This window comes from Rousettus aegyptiacus, unplaced genomic scaffold, assembly GCF_014176215.1.
Source record: "Rousettus aegyptiacus isolate mRouAeg1 unplaced genomic scaffold, mRouAeg1.p scaffold_m13_p_6, whole genome shotgun sequence".
Classification (NCBI taxonomy): domain Eukaryota; kingdom Metazoa; phylum Chordata; class Mammalia; order Chiroptera; family Pteropodidae; genus Rousettus; species Rousettus aegyptiacus.
In genome coordinates, this window is record NW_023416309.1 from 77,022,398 (window position 1) to 77,049,306 (window position 26,909).

Consider the following 26,909-nt stretch of genomic DNA (forward strand, 5'->3'; position numbering starts at 1 on the left):
GGTTATACAAGAAAGAAAACATAATTATAGTACCAACCTTGGCTCAACAGTAAACAATATTTACACAGTCATAATGAGTAAACATTGACCACTGAATTGAACAAAAGAAAATGATGCTATTGGGAAAACACACAGCTTAGGTGTTCGAAGGTTTTGGCTGGATCCCCAGTAATCCCTAGGAGTGACGGAGACCTATCTCACAGTGCCCAGCACAGTGGTGTATGAAACCATCCATGCTAAGAAACTACCCAACAGTCTTTTGGCATTGGGAGTCAGCCATCACAGATCAAACCGGCAACCCAGCAAAGCCATCACTCCACCCTACTCTGACATTTTCTGCCTCTTAACTCTTCTGAGTAAGTTACTACTCAGTAACATACCAGATTAGAGATTTTCATCATTGATTCAAACTAAATGACAGTCTCAGTGGGTTCAGACCATAGCATTTCAGGGTAAATATATCTGGTCTAGTCAATTAATAATGTTATTCCATTTCCCTCATTAGAAAGACAAATGCTTGGAGCTGCTTTCCAATACCAAGACAGGGCATGTGGCTCATTCTCATTCTTGCATCACTGGAAGATCAATGTCCAGGGCATGGGGGTCCACTATGGTCAAGGAATCAAGGATAGCCAACTCAGCCCCCAGGGATCATGGCTGCAATTTCATCTTACCAATAACGTGCTCTAATCCAGCCTACACAACTCAAAATAGATGAACCAAACCCAGTGACATCAAACCTCTAGCATCCTCCCAGAACTGGCTTCTTTCTCAGGGACATTAGGAAAGGAAGGACAGGATAACTGTGACAACCTCCAGGAGCATAGTTGAATCTGAGTGTGACCCTAGTAGTATTCTGTGGCTGGAAGGTTCAGGGGAAAGGCTTGTAGCCTGGAGCACCACTAGATAACCACCATCTCCAAGTGATTAGCAGAAACCTACTCTGGTGGGCCAGGGCCCTCTCCTGACTCAGAGAGAACAGAGAACCCTGATGAACCTCCCCTATCTGGCCTTTTCAGCGGTCTCTAATGTGCATCCTGCCCACCTGCCCAGCCCTCAGCATGGTGGCTGGCACTGAATGAACTGAAAATTGAATATGCAGATGAGGAGCTCATAGACCCCAGAGCTAGAGGGCTAAGTTAGAGAAGCATGGGGCAAGCTCTGTTATGCCTCTGCAATTTTGTCTGTCCTCTGTTGTTGTGCTGACTGACCTCAGCTCCCTGCTCAAGTGTCTGAAACAGAGTTAACCCATTCCCCACCAGTTTCATCCCTGGTAACTGATTCTGCTCCTGCAGCCCTGGTGCCTGAGAGCCAGCAGCCGAGGCACTGAGGTCATTTATTAAACCCTCTGTTAGAAAAAGTAAAGTTCAAGGCCTGGGAATTCCCTCTTAGACCAATCTGAGGTCCGAAGGCAATGCTGCTTGGGATAGGGCCTGAGGTGAGTTGGTTTTTTAAAGAGAAAGTTATTTTTTTCATTTGCTAAATGCCTACAAAAATATCCTTAAAGTAAAAATAACCCATTCTGGACTGTTTCAAAGAACACCACTAAGTGAGAGACCATCTTTCTATTTCTAATTTTTACATCTTATTGTAAATATTAATACATACTTATTTGGGAAATAATTCAGAATACAGAGGCATCTACTGCACTGGACTGGGTGTGGGGAGGGGCCCTGCCATATCTGCTTTCTACTCCTCTGATGCAACCCATCAAACCAGAGCATGCAAGGCCCTAGGGAGCAGACGCAGCACCTGCCACAGGGAACCAGGGCTTAGAAAAGGCTGCTGTCTCGGCCTTCCTGCTGAATCATTTCCAGCTGCCCTGGTCAGTTAAGTGACAAGATGATACATCAATGTCAATAATGCTAGTAGGGTCTGTCCATGGACACAGCATTATTCTTCCCAGGAGACATAAAGGCAGCCTCCACAGGCAGCTGGGACCACTGAGAATTAAGGGTCTCTGCCCAGGGCCTCTGTCATCCCCTCCCAGATCTACTCTCTGACCTAGCTGACCAGACCTAACCGCAACAGGAAGAGGCCACTCCTAGGCCAACCAAAAAATTATCCAATAAATAGGCACTACCCAAGGCCCTGGACTCAGAACTTAGTGAATGTGGAAGGACGAGAAGACATAGCCTCTTTCTACTAGAGGAGCCAGGCACAGCTTCAAGACCTGGTGAGGCACCTGGGCCCTTTGCTGGCCTCCAGCACGACCCCACATGTCGTCTGGCTCCTGTGGGCACTCAGTAACTATCTGTTGAATGGACTGAAGAACTTGATGGCTGTGCTGGGTCGGTGCCCCAAGAGGAACCATGATGAGAACCTTCCCGCCAGATCCTCCAAGAAATGTGTCTATTTGCAGGCCAGGCTACAAGCACTCTAAGGACAGGAACTGTCTTAACCATCTCCAAAGCAGCATTTGCACACCATAGGCCCTCAGAACTGTCTCTTAGTACTAAGACCTTACGTTCAATAACAATTTGCAGTAACAGACATTTATTTTCACCTTCTCTGCCAAGCACAATTTTATGAAGATGATTAGGACAAGGAGTGATGTTCTCATCTTACATGTAGGTAAGTCAGCTGAGGCATGGGGAAGCCTTCGATGATTTGCTAAAGGAAGCACAGCAACTTACTGGAGGATCTAAAATTCGAACTCAATTCTGATTGCGAGATCCATGGTCCAAGCTGTCCTGTTTATTTATAAAGTGAATGAGTGGACAAACGGAGTAAAGGACGAATGAAAGGACAGTTGCAGCCCCCGATCTCACCCACTCTGCCTTCCCACAGCACACATTCCCTCAGCCCCACAGCAAAGCATGGAGTTCACTGTACTTAGTTTTCCTGCACAATCAGGGTCCTGCCATGTAAGGGCGGTTCTCACTAGCAGCGCAAACTCCAAGCTTCTGGGGAACCACACCCTGTTCTCCTTACACCCCCTACATCTCCCGCAGCACTAAACAATAAATTCCCATCTGGCTGACCAAAGGACAGAGCGGTGACTTTGTTGGGATAGCACCTGGTGCTGTTGCATGGCTTGCCTGGGTCTGCTTAGGGCAGGAACATGAGCCGCCAGGCAGAGGTGGCCTCCAACAAAACCTCCCTGCAGTCCCTGCACCCTCCCTGGGGAGAGGAGAGCAGGCAGAGGTTGGGTCTGCCAAGGAGCTCACAGTCCACACAGACAGAGGTGACTGCAGTAGCCTATCTAGCTTTGATATCGCTCAAAGACTGGCGGAAGTCTCCCAGTCCCCTGCCTGTTCTTTTTGGGACCCTCTCCAGATGAGAAGATAAACAAGGAGTATAGAAAAAGGGCTACCACCCAGCTATCTAGGTCAGAGCCTCTGAGGCCTGGCTGATGAGGCCCCAGGCCACATGGTAGCGCCCTGGGATTCTCTGCCACTTGCCACACAGGAACAGAGCTGACTAAAGCCCAAACCTCAAAAGCCAACTCCTAGGAATGACAGCAGCTTTATCCTGCTCCCAGCTGCAGCTAGAATAGGTAGATGACATTTTTAAATGTGTTTGTTTCACAGATTTACAGAACAGAGGGGAGGAGGAAAAAAAATGGACAGAGGACAGAAAAGGGAGAGAGAATAGACAGGAAAGACAGGTGGAGAGAGGAGGAAGAGAGAAAAGGGAAGCTTTTGGAAACTTTTAGATAGAAGACACTTCCTTTCCCATTAAGGCCAAAATCCATCAGTTAAAAAACCACACTCACTGGAAAAGCCCTAGCAGGCCAGGTAGAGGCCAGGTGGCACCCAGAGCCAAGATCTGTGGCAGGAACATCAATGGGACCACACAAAGAGCTGGGCTGAGTGTTTCTAGATCCTCAGGAATCCTGCTGGAAGTGTCAAGAGTGGAGGAAATCTCTGAGTGCTCCCTGGACATCCCCTCAAGGAGCAACGGGGTTTTATGTGGCATCCCAGGTCTACCCGCAGACAGGAAGTGCTTTTACCCCAAGCACAGGAACTAAAAAAAGGCCTTGCTGCCCTCACAGCTGCCGGGTCGGCCACTGACTAGACTCCTCTTTTCCTTCCACACACCCAGGTTCAGACCCTCACCCAAAAGGCTATTCTCTCTAGCTCTCCAGGCCCCACATTGTGACCTTGAAATAGAGGACGGAGGTGGTCCAGAGCAGAAAGCTGCTCTGCTGCCCATCCCCCACCTTACCACACTTCCACCTGAGTAACCCTGCAGTGTCCCTCAGAAGAGGCTGCCAAGGCCTCTTCTCACCCCACCCCTCCATGACCAAGGGCACCATTAAGGAGCAGTCACAGGAGGGGCCCTCAGTAAGGGCATGAAGAGCTTCAAAGCTCCCTCTTCTCCTTGGGAATTTGGCATTCCCTGAATATTACTAAGCACCCACTAAATGCCAGCACAGTGCCAGCCGCTAGGAATATGATGAGAATAAGTCATGCTTGAACCCCCTCACCCAAGGTTTCCAGTGTATCACTAAGTGCTCACCACCTCCCAAATTGGTTCCATTCTCTCCACCCCACTGCCACTGTCATCCCATCACCTCTAATTCTCTCTGGACAATGGCATCCCCATCCTAACCCATCTCCACCCAAAGGACCCCTCAATCAGCTCTCCTAGGCCTGTGCTGGAGAGGGAAGGGATTGACTGCTAATGGGCAGAGTCTATGTTTAATGATGAAAAAGTTCTGGAGAAGAATGGTGTTGATGGCTGCATTAAGTACATTCAACATTATGAATAAACTTAATGCCACTGAATTGCACACTTTAAAATGGCTAAAATGGTAAGTTTTGTTATGTGTACTTTACCACAATAAAATGATGAAGGTAAAAAATAAATGCAAAGTGGATCGTGATGCCCTGCTTTCAATGACTCCCAACAACCCTTGGAATCAAACCCAACTCTCCAATGTGTCCTTAAGGCTTTTTGTCTCAGCCCCATCCAGCCTCATCTCACCTCTCCTGCTCCCTCTCCTCACCTGCCTCCACCAATCCACAAAACCTGTCTGTTCTTCCACTAAGCCACCCTCTCACTAACATCAGAGCCCTCTGGCTAGACCCTTCTCCTTGCCCACATGGCCTCTCCAGACTTTGTCTACCTGTGTCCTATTCATGCCCAGGGTCTCTGCCTAAATGTCCCCACCTTAAAATGCCATGACCTGGTGCCATTCTGGATCAGGATCCCTGGGTTCTCTGCCACCTGTCACAGCACCCAGCCCCCCAACTGTAATGACCTGTTCAATGCCTATCTTCCCCACAGGACCACAACCTACATAAGGAGAGGCATCAGACCTACCTCATCCCTACTGGAGTTTCAGCACTTACCCAACATCAAGGACCTCAAAGTGTAATGAGAGACAGAGATGGAAGGGTAGACACTTAACGTTGCCCCTAGCGAGCCTACGGTCAGGCCCTAAAGGGAAGAGTGAATGGACGAGAGTCAAGTTTGAACACATGTGCACCAGCAGGATTCGGAGCAAGAGAGATCGTAGGGACTGATCTGAATGGAGGGAGAGGGTTCAAGCCAAGGAGAGGGACCAAGGAGGAAGTGGACCTCTGATGTGAGGACCTCTGATGTGGAAGTGGGGCCAAGCCAGGTACCCACAGGGGCAGGGAGGGAGAAAGTGGGCCAGGCCAGTGCCCATCCTGACTCTGTCTCACTCTTTAAAGATAATTATTATAACCTTGCTGAGCACTGGCCAGCTCCAGCCTCTGGGCTCAGCATGTTGTACACACCGTATGATTAACCCTCATAACCACTATTATTACTCCCTCACACAGATGAGAAAACTAAGGTCCAGAGAAGTGAACTGGCTTGCCCAAGGTCACCCAGCTACCAAGTGGCTAAGTGGGATCTGCGCACAGATTTGCCTGAGTCCACAATGCGGCCCCTGGGCATCAGGCACGCCCAATGCTCCAGGTCAGTTTAGGTAACGATTTCTCCATTGACAGGCACTTGGCTGTTTCCAATGTTTTGCTATTGCAAATAATATTGCCATGAATGAGCTTGACCTATGTCATTCCACATATGTGGAAATACACGTGCGGGACAGATTCCCAAAAGTGGCATAGTTGTGACAGGTATTGCAAATTGTATTGCTTATAAGATGGTATCAATTAAGTTCCTATTAAATCAGTACAAGAATGAGAAACCACGCGCCTACTCAACGTACTGTGCTAGCCCCACATAGCTGCAGCCAACATCAGAGCAGCTTCCGTCTGTGGTTTCTGCCTGCCCAAATCCCTTTCACCCCTTCCTCTGGTAATAAAACTCCCCACCTTTAATTTAGGGATCTATCCTCTCCCATTGTAAAGGACTCTTGCAGTCAAAAGTCCCACACTGGCCACAAGAATGAGCCCCTGACTCAGGCAGGGCCAATCCTAGTTCCCCATCCCCAACCCAATAAAGGGATTCATGCAGAGAGGGGTAGGTATGTGATCCAGGCCAATGGAACTGGAACTCTTCCTTGGGATTCGTCTAACTAGAGCTGGTGGAAAGAAGCTTATTTTCCCCTCTCTAGAAGAAAAAGGGTTAAAATGTTAAACCCACAATGGTCTGCAACCCTGATTGCAACATCATGGGGAGAGATGACCCAAGAGAATGTAGACAACACAAACAGATGCATATACAAGAGACAGAGAAGAGAGACTGTTCATGGTCCTGGATCCAGCTGTTTCTGAGACCTGACCCTTCCTACAAACAGGTTACGCCAGCCAATAGATCCCCCTCTTTCATTTGGCTAATTCAACCTGGGCTTCTGTCACTTGCCCCCATGAATCCTGACTATACTGTATATACATAAAGTATAATTCTGTATATACCATATATATACATAAAGTATAATTCACACTTTGTTGTAAACAGATGTAGATACAGATGTAAATGTATTGTATGGGAGGTTATGTGTTTGGATAGGAAAAAAGACAAGAAAGTATATTAAATGTTAATAGTAGTTATCTCTGCAATCCCCCATCTGGGATTGCAGATGATTTTTATTTTAATCTTTGTACTTTTCTGTGTTTTCCAAATTTACTGAAAGGAACATGGATTTTTAAACTATAATAAATATTTCTTTTAAAAATCAGATTGGCAAGCAGCAGCCCTGAGTGAGCTCAGAGAAGGTTCTAAGCCCATGCGGTAGTCAGGGACAGCAGAGATGTCCACCCTGGAAGCCTGCTCCGCATGATCAGCATACCCTGAAGTGGCTGTTGACCATCTCGGGGACAGCCACCAGGTCGCTGGGGCATCTACATTGTGTGCGCTAAACCCAAGCCTTCCATCTCGGGACCATGGGCTCTAGGCTACACCCACAGGTCAGCATAGCTCCTAGACTCTTCTCTACACACTCCTCCTGGAACTCATGCTGAGCCCCCAAAGTCCCCACCCACCACCAGTCCCCTCAAGGAGAGCCCCATAAGGCACTAGTATATGCCTATCCTTCAGCCCGTGACTACAGGAAAGAAAAGTGTTGGGATAAAAAAGGAGCTCATGCAAGGTGAACCAGTCCTCCAGCACCTGCTCCACAGGCTGACCTTCCCCAGTAACACATGACCATCAGTGGGGGAAGTGAGCTTGGGCAGGATAGAGACCTTGGGGACCTTCGACTTCAGAACATGGGCTGTTAGGGAAAGGAGGGTTGTCACGCTTCCTTGGATCTCCAAGGCAGGCTGGCTCCAAAAGCATCTCAGTTTTCATGGGGACCAGGCTAGAGCCATCTCCACCTGCCCATCCCATCTTCAACCAGGGAAACACTCTCTTCTACCTGTTTCACATATTCTAGGTACCTGCTATAAGTGGAATCACACAATATCTGTCCTTTTGTGTCTAGCTAAGTTCACGTAGCATAATGTCTTCAAGGTTCATCCATGTTGTGCCATACTTCCCTTCCATTTTAGGGCTAAATGACATCTCATTGTATGGATATACTACATTTTGTTTATCCATTCATCTGCTGAAGGGCAACTTGGGTTGCTTCCACTTTTGACTATTGTGAATAGTGCTGCAGTGAACATGGGCATGAAGATAGCTGTTCAAGTCCCTGTTTTCAGTTCTCTTGGGTATATACCTAGGAGAGGAATTGCTGAAGACGATTTTTGTTTGCACATCTAATTCCATTAAAGAACAAGTAAAAATCATTCGTTAGTCCTAGTCCTATTTCACAGATAGAAAAACTGAGAGCCACAGTGTGTATGCCATATACATTCAAAATTACATATGGTACCGCCTCCCTGGGTTTTCCATGAGCCTCAGGCTGCCCCTCTGCCCTTCTGCAGTTATTCTCTTGTTATCTAGGGGACCCCACCTCTTCTCATACCACTAAGAGCTCTGGTTGGCCTGGGCCTCCAGCAGTGAGCTAGATCACAGAGCACCAGACCCACCCTCAGCCAGGGCCTAGTGATCAAGCACCCAAAGCTATAGATGGCTGGAGAGGAATGGCCATCTCTATGTAAGGAACCCAGACTTTCGGGGTTAAAGGGCAACTGGGCCCCACTGAGCACTGACAGAAGAGGTTGGGGAAGTATTCTCCAACCCCAGAGCTGAGGGCCAACCCTGAGCATGGCCAGGCTGTCCTCCCAGATGAAGTCCAGTATAGTCACATGTCTGACTGCTTCAGTGTTCAGGATGGATTCAGGAATAAGGACACCTTGGGTGGGCTCTCCTCTCTTTTTGACATCCAGGATGCTGGAAACCTCTTGACCAGCACCTATCTATCATCTTCTGTCTTGGGTTTGCATTACACCTCTGGTCTCTCTTTCTGGAGCACAGGCTGCGTGAGGCAAAGAAAGTGTCTTATTTTCCTACTGGACCCTGTTGTCTGGTGCCTGGTACACATCTGGCACTCCACAAATATTGATGGAAGTGAATTGAAACAGCACAAATGAACGTTTGGAACACAACTGTGCCTGTATTTGCATTTGTGGAGGAGAAAGAGAGGACACATGCTGGGGTGGGGGTGGGGAGGGCATCAATTTCCAGAAAGTAGGGGAGTGGGGAGGCCCGGGGAACTGAGATGTGGGAACCAGGTGTCCCTGTTCCCATTACTTGCGCCAATGCCTGCGTCCGTGGCTATGCCCTTGAGGGACCTTCTCGGCTATCAGTAACTAGCCTTTGTTGATGTTATACTCAAAAGTCTTTCCCGGCACATTTGCAGATCTAGGTTTCAGACAGCCTGTTTCAGTTACCTCTTGATTTATACACTGTTTCTGCCTTTGCATCTCAGATGAAATATCATTAAAATAAGTGTTCTATTAAAATACAGATGGCACGTGTAACCCAGGCTCTAGCCCAGACCTTCCCAATCACACGGAGAAGCAGGAATTTCTGTTCTAATTAATGATAACTGCAGCCAGGAGACCTTTCAGCCTAGTAAGACAGACCCTTCTCCTCCACTCTAGGCTCCAACACCCGCCCCAGCTCAGGCCTAGTATTCAAAAGAAGTCCATCTGCCCAAGAGACCCATCCACTCCCTTCTTTAAGAAATAATAAGACTTTGTTAAGGTGCCATAGTTTTTAACGTTTTGAAGCTTTTTAATACAACTGGTATGTATGCATTACGGTCCACTTCACAGATAGTGAAAGTCAAGGGCAGATGGATCAACTAGCTCAGCCAAAGTCACCATGTAATTGGTGATGGGAGAAAAGGCATAGACTGGCATCAAGACAGACAAAAAGAGACAGATCTGAGTTTGAATCCCAGTTTTGCTGTACAAGCTGAGTGACACTGGCTATGTCACCCCTTTAGAACCTCAGCTTTCTCCCCCATGGGAATTTATATGAGCTCCACTCTTGTATGGGATTGGAGATGATGATAATAAGCACCCTGCAGAGAACAAAATGCAGTGTAAGTGCCAGCCCAATCCCATACAAGAGTGGAGCTCATATAAATTCCCACCCCGGAAAAATCCCCTCACTTGGGATTCCTAAGTTTTTATATTCTAATACCTAGCCGCCAGAAGTTTCTGTTACTTTATGTGGGGATAATCAGGGAGGGTAAAGGAAGAGATTTATCTAAAGCCAAATTAAGCCAGGCTGCCCAGGCCCCTCATTTCCAATCACAATGGACCTGCCCCAAACCAAAGGAAACCCCAGGGGCATGCAGGGCTGAGACCTGACCTCTGGCCTCCCATTCAGTGAGTTATACCACGAGCTCCTCAACCCCCAGACTCCTACTTCTCACACTGTACATCCAGTCTCCTCAGGGACACAGCAGGTAGCACAGGTGTGGCCAAGGTATGGGTGTTTCTGGGAACAGGAGGGCACCAGCCCTCCTGCAGGAATGCAGGCCCAGTCAATGTTGCCAGAGGTGATTTCTCAAGACTGAAATACAGATTTGTTACTTGCAGCCTTCCAATTTTAAAATAGCTTTAAAGGTTAAAAAAATATATATATGTGGGCCTAAGAAAGCCACTGGAGAATGAGCAAGGCTTTGTCCCAGTGCTGTTCCCTCATGTATCCCCAGACCCTAGAACACTGTCTGGCACAGAGCAGAGACTTCATGAAGAATTGGGGAATCTGCAGAGGTCATTTCCAGCCTCTGCCTCAGCCTGCAAATCCCCAGGTGCCAGGGGTGCTGCTGTCCCCACTCTCTGTAGATAGGACAGTGTAGTACTGCAGCACATGACAGTGAAAAATGTCCTATAAACCAGGCGAGAGCTGTGCCTTGCTCAGGGGCTGTTTCAAGTTGTAAGCACTTATAACAATCACACTGCCCTTATTCTACCACTCGCATTCAGTGTGATTGGTAAAGATCTTTATAGTTAAAAAAAAAAAAAAATGGGGAAAAGGGGAAGAACAGGGGAGGGGGCAGCTCTAATCGACAGGCCTGCTCCCTCTTGCCTTTGGAGAAGTGGACTAAAGGTGAGGCCTGGTAGGTCAGCCCACCCCCAGAGGGCTCCGGGAAGGACTTGGCTGAAGTTCTAGCCTTCACGAATCAGAGTGTTCATAACTGATAAGCTTAAAAGCAAGTGACAATTTTTCAACCCACCCTTGTTCCAAGGGCAGTGAATAAATACAGTCTCGGCTCCAGGTTCCCATTGAGCATGTCTGGAAGGAGAAGGGAAGGTGAAAGCAAGCTCACTCACTCCTAGAAATTGCGTGGATTCTTTGACACCATCCTCTCCAGGGTCGAAGTAGGACTTCTCATTCAGAAACGCCACTCGCAAAATCCCAGACATGCTATCCCCTTTATCACGAGGGTCAAGGCTTCCCCGGGTGCCACAAGGCAATGGGCCTGACTCCACAGTAATTAAAACCAAACTGTGGAGAGGTATGAGGGAACCTGCTGGGGTGCTAGAAGGTTCTATATCTTGGTCTGGGTGGTGTCTAAACAAGTGGATACATATGTGGAAATTCATTGAGCTGTACCCTTAAGATTTATAGACTTACTATGTATAAGTTACACTTCAATATATTCATAAAACAGAAGCAGCAGTATCTATCAAGCACTCCTCAGAAGCCAGGCACTGCATAAGCGCTTATCCTGGGTTCCAAATAATACAATAGTTAAGAGCATGTCCTCTGGACCTTCACAGACATGATGAAAAATCCCTATTCCTCCACCTCTGATTCTGCCCCCAGCAAGCTCCTCAACCTCCAAGGTTCTGTCCCTCAGCTGGAAAACAAAAATAATAACTGGTAGAATTAAGACAGATATGCGTGTAAGTAGGCCCTTATCACAGGGCCTTGCAAATAGTAAGCCTCAAAAGGAAAGGCACTGGCTCATTACAACCATTCAACCATCCCAGGGCATCAGTGCTATAGGGTCCATTTTAACAGATGAGATATGTCCCCTCTTCCTTACAATGCTCCCTAAACCACAAGCATTTTCACATCTTCCCAATTTTCCCCAAATCCACGTACCACCTATCACTTTTCTTAACACTTTTCTTTAAACTGACTCATGATATTTTACTCAAATTTACTTTTTAAAAATGTTATGTAACTATCATATGTGGAAAACCAGTATCACTTTCCAGGATTCTTTTTTTTAAATAGCTATTAAAATAAAAAGCACCTGTCTACCTGAAATCATCTTGTCTTACCTCATTTACTTTTTATGGGTTCAATAGACAAAGAAACTCAGTCTGTGTGGTGGGCATGGGGGATCAGGGTGGCCTCATCTGCTTAAAATGACTTACAAACTTCCTAAACAGTTCAGCAGCCCCCGTTTGCACAGAAGTGATTTCCGTTGGTTTAACTAAGCAGACCTGGAAAGCCCTCTATTTGGCAACATCCTGGTAACCAGCCATCTGTGAACCACGCGGGCTCCAAAGAGATAAAGCTGTATTTAGAAAAAATACATATTTGCTAATGGCGATGGTTCACTAATTCTGATCCCCACTGGCCCCTTTGTCATGGATGAAGGGAGCCAGCCTCTGCCCAGAGTTGGGACAGCCCTGGTTGCCCAGCCCCAGTTTCAGAATGGTCAGGACTGAGCCTGGACCCTCACGTCTATGGGCCCCAAACCACACAGAGGCAGGAAAGAACTTAAAGGAATAACAATGGAACTACACATGTGCAAGTGGTCAGTTCTTTTTCTCTCTCAAATCTCTTCTGAAAGGGAAAAAGGAGGAAGGGAATACTTTCCCAGTCTCAGACAAGAAAAGGATACCTTGACATTTGTGTTGGAGGGCACTGCAGTATTAAGGGGTAACAGGCGATGGGCACATTTCACCTGAGGAGGAGTCAGTCAACGAGTCTTGTGAGCACACATTCATTCATTCAGCAAATATTTACTGAGCACCTCCTATTCTGGACAATGGGGACCCAGAGGTGAAAAAAGCAAAGTCGCTGCTCTCAGACAGCTTACATTCTTAGGGGATAGAACAGTCAATAAATTATTTATTACATAAGCTAGATAATACCAGTTAATAAGTAGCATGGCGGAAATAAATCAGAGTAAAATAATGGCTAGAGTGAACAACTTAGATTAGGTGGTCAGGGGACCCTTTTGGAGGAGATGATATTTGACTTGAGAGCTCAATGATGAGGAAGTCCCAGTCTATTAAGTTGCCACAAAAAGCATGTGCAAAGGGCCCAGGGCATGTTCCAGAAACAGACAGAAGGCCTTTGCAGCTTCGGAGGTACAGTAATCACAGTGAGTGAGGGAGCTAAGGAGAACCAGAGAACCAGGCAGGGAGAGTAGGCCCAGCTTTGGAGTGTGCGTTTCATTTAAAGTGCAATGAAAAGCCTATGGACAGATTTCTTCAGTAGAGAGACTTGATCATAATTGACTTCTTAAAACTCCACTCCGGCTACTATAAGGAGAAAGGATAAGGGGGACAAGAAGTGAGGATACCAAATAGGAGATTAAAATAGTGGCTCAAAAGGAATTAAATAAATTCTCCCTTACCTCTAAGAGTCTAAGTCCTCAGACTCTCTGAGGTTAAAAATGGGAAACTGGTTAAAGGAGATGTTTGTTCTTTATAGCAACGACAGCCAACCGGGTGGCATTCAAATATCACACAAAAGAGGGCGAGTGACAGGCCCTTCCACAAAGGGCAGGATCCAGCTACCTCTTAAGAAGAAAACAAACAGCCTTCTGTTCTGGGGCCAGGGAGTGGATCAGCTCCAGCCTTGTGCCCCTTCCAGCCCCGGGACTCTGGGACTACAAGGCCAGGGCTCCTGGACACTCCACTGGCTCAGACCCCATACCCATCCAGCTCACAGGGCTGTCACTCACTCTCTCATGGCAGAATACAAACATCCTCCCTGATACCAGCCTTCAAACCGTAAGGACAAATCTATCAACAGCTGCCAACATCACAAAAACAGATAACTAGACAACTTCGAACAGCATAGTCTTGCCAAAAAAAAAAAAAATCAAACCCACATCTTATAGAGAGCCTCTAAAACTAAATAACAACATCAGTAACATTAAGGACAGCTGAATATGTTAAATGGCACCAGGAGACACCATCCACAAAATTATGACTGTAGGAAACTTGCTAAGACAAACAATCGCTTCTTTGACAATAAGAAAAAAAGAGAGAGAGAGAGGAGAAAACTTACAGATAAAGAGAATCCTGACTCAAAAAAAATTTTGGAAAACTTTTATGAGACAGGTAAATATGAATGCTGAATATGATATGAAGAAATTAGTGTTCATTTAGGGTGTATGATAATGGTAGTGTGTTTTTAGAAGAATTCTTATTTTTGAGAAACATACTGAAATATTTAAGAATGAAATAATATAATATCTGGGATTTATTTCAGAATAACCTTATGGGGGAGTGGGTTGGTAAATAAATGAAACAAGATTTGCCATGAGTTGATAATGCTGAAACTGGGTATCATATTATCTATTCCCTCTCTTTTTGGGTACATTCGAAAATTTCTACAATAAAAGTTGTTTTTTTTAAAAAAAAAAAAAAGCTAAAGATGGGCTTTTTCTAATAATTTACACAAGAATAACATATGGACATTATAACCCACTGGACATTCCGCAACAGAGGGATCAGATTCATCAGATTCACTGTTCCGCCCTCCAGAGCCGACCATCAGTGACTTGCTGAATGATGAGTGAATTTGTATTTTCCTCCTCATAAACCCCCTGGTGGGAGTTGTCCCGAAATAACTACCCCCTTTAAGAACTGGATTTCTATTTCACTTATGTTAATTGACCTCTCTCCAGAGGACACTGCTCCCCCCATCACCCACTTCTTCCCAAGGTGGTGCCCTTAGGCCTTACCCTGATCTGCCCCTCTATAAGAAAGCAGGCTATGAAAAGCAAAGCACTTTAAAGAAGCTCTTTATTGCAGCGGTTTCCAAGGAAGGCTTCATTCAGGTGCCTCCTTAGAACCAGGCTCAAACTCAAGCCCTCTCATTCACACCATTGCTTTTGCAAGATCCCAGGTGATGGCATCCCTGGAAGATGGTCAGAAAGAAGCAGAACCTCCAAGTTGTCCTACAACTCCCATGTGGAGTTGTCACATCAAGGCTAATGCAAACCACACCCACTTCTCCTGGAGGCAAACTGAGGCTGGAACTTTGAGCACAGTTCTTGGAACCTACCAAGAGTGTCTAGGAATCTCCTGGTTCTGGGCCCATATGGGATACCCGTGTCATCACTATCCTCTCGGCACACGTACTTGCCCCCAATATGCAATATTTCCAAGTGGCCTGGGGAGAGCGGAAAGATAACAAGGACCATGGGCCATCGCTGCAAGCCACAGGAGAAAATTTCATCCCATACAGCCAACGGCCAGGAGTGTTATCTGTACAAGCCTGTCAATTAGAGGTGCAGGGAAGATTGATGAATGGATCAAGCCTCTGTCAAGGTTGAAGAAGGGGCCTGAGTATGACCTGACCCTTCTATGAGGGGCGGAGGGGGAAGAAATCAGCAAATTTCAGACCCAGTATAGAGTTTGAGGAGCACTTAAGAAGGTTGGCAGCTGCAGCCTGTTCCAGGCCCCCCATGGCTGAGGAATGGTCAATGGTGTACACAGAACTGATTTCGGATGCTTAAAGAAAAAGAAACTCCAGATTACATCGAGGGAAGCAAAGGTCATTTAACACCAACATGAAATCAATCCTTCTTTCTCCTTGAGTAGGTTAAGTCCATGGCCAAAGCTATCAGGATGGCAGAAGCAACAGGAGAATGGGATGAAGGCAGGGGCTGGGAAGGTCACCAACGTCTGCTGTATTGCAAGGAAGAGCACAGTGCATCCAGGAAGAAGAACAAGATGCCTTGAGCCTGGAGCATCCTCACTCAGATCAATCCCTTCCTGTCCCCTGTCCAGGTCCTTCCATGTATCTCAGTGCCCCCACCTACCCAGGCCTATGCCTGCCTGGCTGCTTCCCAGACTATGCACTACTGGTTATGACTATTAGTGGAGCTGTCACCATCAGACATCTTACTTTGGTTTCTGGGGGCACAAGCCCAGGAAGAGGAGAATGGAGCAGTTCTGATGAAACCCCTCCATCCTCATGCAGCACTTCCTACCTTTCAGATGCATCTTGTCCCCATTATCTTACTTGATTGAGCCTCACAAGCCCTTTGTGTAGATGCATGAACTGAGGCTCAGAGAGATGAAATCTACACTATCACGTCACATGACTAGACCTCCCAGCTCTGGGTGCAGGGTCTTCCCCCCACCACACATTCTATACTCAGAGATATGTACCGGTCTAATGCATCTGCCTTTCTATCAAGCATGTCTTCCTTCTCACTCCTCGAAACAGGCCCAGGTAGTCTCAGTTCAGCCACCCCATATCCTCCTCCTGACTTTAGAGAGTTGGCTTATGCATCCCACCTCTACAGATAAAATGCTGATGGGCAGGGAATGGAAAAGAATCAAAGTATAGGTGAGAATGGGGCCTAGATCTGGAGCACTGGGCTCCAGAGTCCTGCTGGCATCTTTTTCCGTTAGACAACTGTGTCCCCAACAACAGCCATTCCTAACCCACCTGCAGGGTTTCCACCATTTTCTATACCATTTGTACTATAACTACTATTTCTATTAAAGAGACTCATTCTTGTGACTTATACATTCAATTCAGAGTGATGCTTTATATCACCACCACAAAGGGGAAAATCAGTACCACTGGCTATAACTAGGAGAGAATCCTAAAAATAAATAGTACAAAAACAACCTAAATTGTAGGCGGGCACCTGTTCCCCATTTAAAGGCCCTGAGCTAGAGGTCTGCTCTGTTATAAAAAGGAGATTAGCAAGTGTTTAAAAGGTGTTAAAGCCAGACTAGCAGCAACCAGAAACTTTCCTCTTGAAGAAATCACAAGGATTAATAGAGAACAGAAAAGGGAAGAACTTTCTCACTGGGTGACTCAATGTTATTTCTTGCTTAACCACCTCAAGTCATTTTACTGGAGATTCATCTTATGCTGTAGGAAAATTCAAATTCAACTGCATTATAGGAAGTGGGAGAGGAGGGATGGGAGACAACCGCAGCAGGGAGGCAACCCATGCCGGCTTCTCAAAGGGCTTCAGTTCGTTGCCTGCCACCTCCTCAAGACACACCTAGCTTCTGAGCAAGCCCAGGGGCCACCAGTAACCACCCGGGAGTCTCCCACTCCGCTGGCCTTGTCTTAGCCATTGTTTAATACAGAGCACGGAACCAACCACCCCAAAACTCTGGAGCTTAGCATCCAACAGGATGGATCAACGAAGGTTACCTCAACTACTCACAACAGCTCTGTGGACAGCCAGCTCCCGTGACCCCCAGTTGCTGGGAAGCTTGGTGTTAGCCAATGTGGTCTTGTGGACATTAAGCCTGCAGCTGGGAGCTGGAGCCCAAGAAGCTGCTGCCCCAGAAGCTCCTTTGCCCACCCAAAACCTCACCCCTCTCATCCCATATAAATCGTCCTGAAATAGCCCTAGAGAACGATTTTCAATACCCAGGAGCAATTAGGAGAGCAACACCAAGAAAGGTGAAGAGTTAAAGACAGAAAAACCCGAAGGCAGAGAGACACTGAAGAGGGCGGAAGGGGCGGGGGGTGGGGGTGTTGAAGCAACCTCCAGATTTGCTCCTTGCCTGCCGGAACCACATGCAAAGCAAGCAGATCCCGGCCTGGCGGGCACCTCGTGGGCTCAGCCAAGTTGCAGAGAAGCAATTGGCATCCCCAGAGCATTGAGCCACTCCGGGTGTGCCAGGGACTGTCGCCCGGATTGGATCAATGCTACCCGCGCTGCAGGTTTCGGAAAGGGAGCCGCGACTGGCAAATGCGGGAGTAGGGGGCTTAAGACTTGGTGCCGATCTGTTGGGGATGAAGCCCGAAGGGACCTCCCAGACGCCCTCCGACCCAGCCAATGCCCTTTCTGGGCTTTCTCGTCTAGTTCTGTGTCTGGAGCCAAGCTCCGAACTCGCTCCCCTGACAGCGCCTGGAGTGGAGGCTTTTGCCCCTCCAACTCGGAGCCAAACGCCCTTTTGGAAAAGTCGACCCCAAAGAAAACGGGATTTTAGCACAACAGCGGAGGGGAGGGGGGTGGCGCTGCCAGGCTTTACCTTTTCTCTTTATTCTGTTTTCGGGATTTGTGCAGGAGTCCGATGAGCACCACGGCGGCGCGGATCCCCGCCTTTCGGCAATGCATCCTCCCCGCGGGCTGGGACATGGCGAGGCCGCCGCGGGTGTCCGGCCGCGCCCTCGCCCTCCCGCCGCGCGCCCCCGCCGGCCCGGCTCCGCGCGCTCCGCGCTGCCTGCTCCCGGCCCTTGCGCCCGCGCCCCGGCCCCCGGCCGCCCGCCACGCATGGGCCCCGCCCCGCCTAGGTGCGCCCCGGGGGTCAGGTGACTGGGCGCTCACTTCCCGGCGACCTTCAGCGTCTCCTCAGGGCCCGCGGGACGGCCGGCGCCCGCTCCCTAAGCGCGGGCATTTCCAAGGCTCGCTCGGGGCGCGGCCGGGACGCACGGCTCGAGGGCTCCGGTTCAGACGCGCCGCCCGCGCCGGGACCCCGCCCTGGCCCTGCCTCCCCTGCCCAGCCCCGGGCGCCCGGGCTGCGGGCGGACTGGCCGCCCCGCCGCCAGCGGGAGGAAGCGGCCCGCTCGCGCTCGGCGCTGCCCGAGGCTCGGCGCCCGCGTTCGCCCTCCGCTCCGCGCCCGGGCTCCCGCCCTTCTCTCGCCTCTCCCTCGCCGTCCCCTCCTCTGCGCTACCCGTCCCCCGTCCCCCGCCCCCGCTGGCCGGGCCCAGGCTTCCTCCCTGGGCAAAGGCGGCTGACGCGCTTTCCCAGCCCGGCCCGCCAGGATACTTCTCCGATGCTGTCACTGTCTTTAAAACAGGGAGAAAAAACATGCACCGAGAGGAGACGCGCGTCCTCAGCCCAAGCGAAACTGCCTTCGCGCGCGGGCACCGCCGCGGACCTCCCCACCCCCGACCCAGGCTGCGGGGCTGTGAGAGGCGCCAAGCGCCCGCCCTCTCCCGCCCGCGACTCCCTAGCGTTTTGACTCAGCCGGACGCTACCTCTCCCCTCTTCCCAAGTCCGAGAAAGGACAGTGGAGCGGGGTGGGGGAGCCTCTCCAGCATGGGAGCCTACGGGGACTGGGGGCAGTTCCCCGGTTAACATTTGCTTTCCCCGCCCTGGAAGTTTAACACCACATAGGGTCAATGATCATTTTCACGGCAACTGCACCTCAGTCTCTTGTCTCAGGTTACCCGGGAGACGCAGGGGGTAGGACAGGAGGACACCCCACCTAACCAGCACCCGAGCTCTAGCCCTGACTAGAGCACACACTGGTTCTTCTCCTCCTGCGCCCCGCATGCAAGCTTCATTCTCAAGCCGACTCCTGTGGGAAAAGGGCCGTGACATGGTCTCTGCTGTGAGAGCAGGGTGCTCCTAAGCCCCACTCACTTCCACTTGCTACCAGGAAGTCTAGCCCCTCTCATCACCACCCCTGCACAACTACTAGCTTTGCTTCGCCTTCCAGCCCCCTAGGGGAGGAAATCGGCAGAGGGCTGGAGGGAATTAAAACAAGCCAATTAGTCCATCTTTGGAAACAGCCCTGTTGGGGCCAAAGAGGTCCCTGAGGCAATTTGCCTTGGTTTTTATACAGTCTGGTGTTCAAGCAAGCACAGAAAATCCAGACAAGGAAGGGGACCTTGCTGGAGCGATGACAGGGGCTGCAGATAAATTCAAGGGCCTGAAGCCTCAACCCTGCCCCTCCTGCGGGCACAGCTTCTTGCTGGCATTGGAGTTGGGGTGAAGGAGAGGGAGCACCACAGTGGTGCCAAAATGTGCCTGGTTTATTTATGAAGCATCCATTAGCAATGGCTTCAGCCCTCCCCCCCCCCACCCTGTCTGCCTGAATGGTGGGGATCACAAGTATGCCATAGACATCTATTTATAGCCAGAGAGTGAGTGACCCAGGCCCCACCCCTGGGACTGAAGCTGGGCCAGCTGCAAGGACCACACCAGTAGTGACTTGAGAATCAGTGTGGAAAAAGAATGGGGAAATAAGTGTCCTCGGTAAGGCAGAGGGCAGAGCCCAGCGCACACAGCCCAGGGCTTCTCCTGCCTCCAAGAGTACACAGAACTGACAGGTTGGTGACAGACTATTTTGACCAGGCTGCAGGGAAGGTGCTAGGGACACACCGGCCATAGGTCTAGTCCAGCAAGGAGTATATTTTATCCACACACAAGAGTAGGCTGCTGGTCTCTGTACAAGGCCTGACTCTCCAAGGTGGATGAATGGGGGTGCCTCCACTCATTCCTTACTGCCTGAGAGATATTTTAGGTCAGGGTGCATCAGTGGGCAACAGGGCCTTAGGATGACCATGAAAAATCTTTCCACCAAGCAGGTAACTATATTCATTGTTTTTCTGGGGTTCCAGTCCCTCTATGCACCCCTACAACCATAATTGTTTTCAGCCCTAATGTGGCTGAAAACACAAAGTGGTCCCCAAAGGGCCATACCTGGTCTGATTCCTAGGGTCCTAAGAGGCATAAGTTTCCTGGGTTCCTTTATGCTGTGGTATTTCCTGCCCACACCTCATACAGGAAACACCACAGCATAAAGGAACCCATGCACAGTAGAGAATGTAATGGTTATCTGTGCTAGACCTGCCCATTCCACCAACATCTATTGAACAAATAGGATGCGTCCAGCTTTGAGCAAGAGACTAGGATGAGAGACGGAAGACCATCCTTGCCCAGAATGAACAGGGCCTAACACACACAAAACCATCCTATTCTAGCCTAGCTTATTCAATGTGACCCAGCTACTGTTCCCCAAAATTATGCCATTCAAGTACCACCCTCACAAGTTTTTATCTTAACACCATACTACTATTTACTTGATATTTTGCTTTAATTAAATTAACTCACATCTTTAATTTTAAAAGAAAATATTGTTATCCACTCTAAGTGAAAATCCATTATTTTCATTCATACCATGAAAAGAAATACAAATTTATTAAATTTTAGCCCAATACTGTTGTCCGATGAAGACTCTGAGCCTGAAGCACCTTCGTTGAAAGAGAAAAAGAGACACATTTTAGGTGTTAGCTACATACTTGCACCAAAGGAAGACACTATCCTTGAGGAAATCACAAAATTTGAAAGAGGACCAAAAGCGAACAATTTTCATATTAGTAACATGAAGCTCTTCTAAGGACACATCCATGTGGCACTTTGGGATAGACCGAGAAGGCTGGACACATCCAGACCACAGGGATCAAGGTCGGTGAGGACTGCAGCAGAGAAGGGGTCATCTCCCAAATCCCAGTCTACCCAGCAGCTTATCCCCCGCAGTGTCCCAGATCACAGGACCTCAAAGGCCCCTCCCCCAAGCCCACAGCCCCTGAGAACAAAGTGTCAGGCAGCTGCCAGCCTGGGTCTCTGCCCTAATCTGAGAAAACTCAAAGGCTCAGGGGGCCTGGGTGGGAGTTGAGGCAGAGAGGGACAAGAAAGTTAATCATGAACGCAGGGCAGACAGCTGCTCAGCCCAATCCTAAGGGGCCAGTGGAGTGAGACAGACATGCATGCTTGGTCCTGAAGAAAAGAGCCTTCTGCTCCTGGGAACCTGGTCCAGGAGACACATCCATGTGAAACCGGGAATCAGCCTCGCTGCCAGAGCCTAGGTCTCAGAGAGAGCCTGGAGCCAGCGCTCCCGCTCCCTCGTCCCACCCTCTCCCCAGGCTCCCAGGGCCTCCACTGCTCTGCAAAATTATTGAGACTGTTCTTGGCTAGGATTGGAAGTAGGTGTGGGGCCAGAGGGGCTTTGGAGCCACAGAGTGGGGGCCTTTTAGGGAAACCAGACATCTTCAGATGGCCTGCCCCTCCTGTTCTGCAGGGACAGCGCCCCCTTCCATCCCGTGAATCACACAACCCTTGGAGCAATTCGAGAGTTATAAACAGACAACTTTAGACCCACTCAGAACTGGCAAGCACCCCTGCTCTCTTATGCCTTTGGAGGTACACACACCAGCTGGGAGAAATCACGCAGAAACCCCCCTCACCTCTCCTTTTTGCAGAGCACTCACACCTGTGCTTATAAAAAAAAGCCTGACATTCATTCTTGGCTGGTACATCAGCGCCCCCTGCTGGGACACATTAGAGCTGCGTCTCTGGGATACCACCCTATGAGGAACAGGAGACGGGAAAGGGAGAGAGAGGGAAGGCAGGGAGGGAAAAAGGGAGGGAGGAAGAGAGGAAGGGGGTGGGTAAGGGACCGATTGAGAAGGTCATTTGAGGTAGGGAAGCAGTTTCTGTTTTGAAGAGAGAGACAGGAAAACTCTTTGCCAACACCTTGACTCTCCTCCCAGCTCCAAACTCCCTTCAGAGCCCACGACCACACCCAAAGGGATCCATCCCACCACAACAGGGTCCTTCAGTGACAGCAACAGGCTATGCCCAGGCCTGGCTGGCAGGCCTAAAGTACAAACTTGGGAACCCCAGCTCAGCTGTACTTTCCTGGAGCCACACACATCATACTGAAGTTCTGGCGAGAAACTGGCTCAGATTTTGGAAATAGAGCTTGGCGACCTAAATGGCATTTCCGAGCCGGGAAAAGGAAGCCGTGCCCCAAGGAAACCCACAGATCCCACTCAATGGCAGGCATCCAGCTGTGGACTACACATCTTTGGTATCCTGAGCCTGCAATGCATGATGTCAATCAGGAGTTACAAACAAGAGGCAGGAGGAGGAAGAAAGGAGTTCTTCATCTATTTCTTGGGTTACCGAAGGCATTTAAAACATTTCTTTTTTGGTTCATTTATGGAATTTTGAATCCATGAATCTAAACAGCACAACTATAATTTTCCCCACAGTAGAAATATTCAAAAGGATTCTTCTGAGTATGTAATTTCTGATGAATGTGAAGAAATGAATTTTGCATGGAGGCTGCCCAGAGAATCAGGAACCATGAGGCCATGGTCTGCAGCACAGTACTCTAACTTCCAGCGTCCCCTGGCCCCCACCTCACTAATCACCAGACCTCCCCAGCTGCTGCTGCTACTGAGACCACTTCTAGCTCTAGGGTTTCTGGGGCTAAGTGGAAAAATGGGGAGGGAAGCTGTCTTTCCATAATATTAGCAACATTGCTTAGCAACATCTTTCAAAGCAAGAACCAGCAGACTTTCCAAAAAGCTATTTGGCTCTACAAAAAACAGAGTGGTTTCTTATACATGTTTTATTTATATACTATTCTGTATACCAAGTAATGCCTTCTGTGCCTAGCTTCCTCGGGAGATGATATATTACACCTAAGTGAGATTTCCAGACAACAGAGCTTAGAGTAGCAAAACTTTTGTTTGCTTGCTTGCTTTTATTATAATAACCTTGACTAAAAAGTTCTCTAAAATGCCTTCCATATTTTTGTCCTTTTTAAAGACAGGTTTAATGTAACCTTTTCTTGATGACTCAGAGCTATTATTAATACCAACTACTGTACTGAGCCAAAACTCAGTTATGAACTAACACACCATTAAGGTGAGGACCCATTTGTCCCTGTACTTAATGATCTAATCAGCTGTGGTGAGAATAAAAACTAAAAGACCCTACAATCAGACAAACCTGGGCTAGAATCCCATCTTCAGTTTTTACTGACTGTGTGGCCTTGGCGCTGGCTAGAAATTCAACTTCTCTGAGCCTCAGTTTTGTCATCTGTGAAGTGGGGATAACAACAGTATCATCCTCCTAGGGTTCTTACAAGGATTAAATGGACATGCACGATCCGCCCAAAGACTTGTATAAAAATATTCATAGATTTATTCAAAATAGACAGCCCATCAACAAACTGGTATATCCACATCGTGAAATGCCACTCTGCAACAAAAGGAACAAAACACTGATGAGCAACACCATGGCCAAATTTCAAAAACACTATGTTGAGTGAAAGAAACTAGATGCAAAATATACTTACTGTATGAGTCCATTTATACAAAGTTTTAAAATAGACGATCTAAGGTACAAAAAGTGAGAGCAGTGGTTGCCTCTGGGGGTCGAGGTTTTTTGGACAGATACTGTATATCAGGATAGGGTGGTGGGATACATTTATCCAAAATGTATAATTAAGATTTGGGCATTTCAACATATGTGGATTTTACATCAAAAAGGAACTGAAATTAATAATAGTAATAATAATTCCAGAGAGAAGGGAGGAGGGAAGAGGTAGATGGGGTAAAGGTGGTCAAATATGTGGTGACAGAAAGAAATCTAACTATGGGAGGTGAACACACAGTATAAATATATATATATATATATATATATATATGCCTTGTTAAAGTGTACAGCTGAAACTTATTGGATTTTGTTAACCAATGTTACCATAAAAAAAAAAACACTCTAAGCCAGAACTACCAAAAAAATAAATAATAGTAGTAGTAATAATAATAGAGTAGGGTGTGGAGTCGGTAGAGGTATAGATGAAATAATTACAGAATGTTGATAATTTTACATGTATAATATTCTATTTACTTTGTATATGCTGGACATTTTCCATAATAAAAAATAAAAGAAATTGTTCAGCATAAAAAAAAAGTTAATAGCAAGTCTCTCCAAAATTATGATTTTTATTGCTCTTTGTATTTTTCTTCTATTCACAAATTTATAAAGACTCCATATTAACTATGTAAAGGTAGATATTATTAAAAAGGTAGATATTATTAATTAACAGAGAATGCATGTGAAAGCACCTGGCAGGTACTCTTTAAGGGGCCTTTTCTCACAGTGCTGTTTCGAGTCTTTGCTCACAGTAACCCCTCACTGGGAAACCAAATAACTGAGTTCGACAAAAATCAAAGGGAGCATCTAAGTGGCTTTCTGACCCTAACTTTGGAACCTCTCTTTGGCATTTATCCTTCTGACTTGTATATGTTTGGGGCATGCAAGAGTTTTGAGAAAGACTGAGGTGCCGCTGTGTATGAGGAGGCCAGTGTTTACTGACACTCAGACACACAGACACCCACAGTGCCATCTAGGATTTAGGTGGCCAGTGCAGTGCATTTGTATTCCAGGCAGTGTGTGTGTGTGTGTGTGTGTGTGTGTGTGTGTGTGTGTGTGTGTGTGTGTTGGGGGAGCAAGGACTCTCCTTCACAACAGATTCTGGACTCATAGGCATGTTAATGGCTCTTTCCCATTCTGACATTAAGTCCTTTTAGCCTTAAAGACAAACAGTTTATCTTCCGTGTGGACACAGGCCCCCCAGCTCTGAGCCTCCCTCTGAGCAGCTATGTGTCTGCAAGCTGTTCACCAGGCCTGCTTTCTGGGGCCTTTCCACCTTTTCAATCAGGAAAGTTCTTCCAGCTGTCTGGCCTGCATCACTCTTGTAATCTAAGCTCTCTTTTGGTGAGCAAGGCCCCTCCACCCTTAGGGAAAACCTAATTTAGTTCCCACTACCTCACCCCTCCCCCAAGTCCCAAAGCAGCTTCAGAAACTAAACCCATTTTCCTTTAACCTCCAGGCTCCAAACTCTCTGCTTCCATCCATTTTCTCTCCTGCCACAGCCCACTTCCCCACCCCTGCCCCCAACACACACACACACACACACACACTCTCTCTCTCTCTCTCTCTCTCTCTCTCTCTCTCTCTCTCTCTATCATAGTCACAAAGCAGGCCAGGATTGAGTGGCACAGGTCACAATGGAGCAAATTATTTCCTTCTTCTTACTACATTAGAGCAGTTTCAAGGTTATGGGAAGCTGGGCTCAGCAGCCAGCTTTGTGTGAACATCATCCATCAAACTTGTCATGGCAGAGGACACATAGAGAAGGTGTAAGACTGTCTCCAGGCAAGGCCAGCAGTGACTTTCACGTGGCTCTGTGTCTGCTATGAGAACTCTTTCTTCATGATGCTGGGCAAGGTAGGGTCCTGTCTATGGAGAACCTGGAGAGAAACGGTCTCAACCCACTAGCCTGGTAAGGCAGGGGAGGCTGGGAATAAGTGTAGGCAGGGAAGTAATTGACAGTGTAATATAACCAACCAATCCATGGCAAAATTAACCAAGCTGCTTTCTCAGCTCTTGACCTATCCCTAAAGAATGTCCCCTGCCCAGAGAGGCCTTCCTTGACCACTCACCTAGAGCATACCCCTTGGGTATTCTACACCTAGCCCCTTCCTTCGTGACAATTACTCATTTGGATGGCGGAGGGGGAGCTTTTTTTTTTTTTAATTGATCTGTTTGCTTGATTTTTTTTTGGGGGGGGGGGGTTGGTTGGTTTGCCCCGCTGGAATGTAAACCCCATGGGGCAGACACTGTGTATGTCTTAGATGTCACTGTCACTCCCCCGACCCTACCCCCCACACATCCTACCCCAGGATGGTATCTAACATACTCTAACCCTCCATAAATATTGTTGGAAGTGAGGAAGGAAGAGAGGAGAGAGAAAGAAGGAAGTGAAGAAGGGTACTTGCCCCGCCAGGAGGATCATATGTCCTGGAGTCTGAGCTTATTTGGCCCCAGAAAAATCTTTTCTAAGCTCTTAACAGAACTGAGTTAGCCCGAGGAGAAGGCATCACATCCCAGGGATGGAAACCCACTCCTACCCTCTCACAGGTGCCAAAACAGCCTGGGTGGCTAAAAGATGCCAACCTAGTAGCCCCATGCCAGGCCGGCACGGCGCTGTGAAACTTCAAAACAGCATCTCCAAATCCAAGGTCTCCTTCAGGGCACCCCAAATCTCCTCGGCTGTTAGACAACCCTGCAGCCCCAAAAACATTATATTTCCTGTCAACCCTAAAGGGATTTTTAAGGTATTTTTTGAAAAATTAATGAGTATAACTCATTTTGCAACCAAGCGTTGGTGGCCAGTCCCTTACCTGTTACCCAGCATGGGCCCCAGAGTCACACTGAGCTTGTTCAGTGTTGGCCCTGACCACCGGCTGACCTAGATAGGTCTCTACTCCCATCTATAAACATGACAAGGATACTAACACCACCCGGGCTGTGGAGTAAATACTCATGGAAAGGCCTTTCTGACCACGAGCTGTAGGGAGATTCGAGACTTGGACGCCTTCAGAGGCGGCCTGCACAGAGCGCTGCTACAGG

General features: G+C 48.1%; 1 protein-coding gene across 12 annotated transcripts in view; it reads right to left on the reverse strand.

The window, feature by feature from the left end:
* RAP1GAP2 (RAP1 GTPase activating protein 2) overlaps window positions 1–26,909 on the reverse strand; it is a 195,371-nt gene that overhangs the window by 110,829 nt on the left and 57,633 nt on the right. Inside the window, exon 1 of one of the 12 annotated variants that reach the window (XM_016138877.2) lies at window positions 17,940–18,099. The exons of the other annotated variants lie outside the window; for them this stretch is intronic. Coding sequence (XP_015994363.2) covers window positions 17,940–18,046 — 107 coding nt within the window. The 5' untranslated portion in view covers window positions 18,047–18,099. Of the gene's footprint in view, window positions 1–17,939; window positions 18,100–26,909 lie in introns of those variants that run through there. 12 annotated transcript variants of the gene reach the window in all.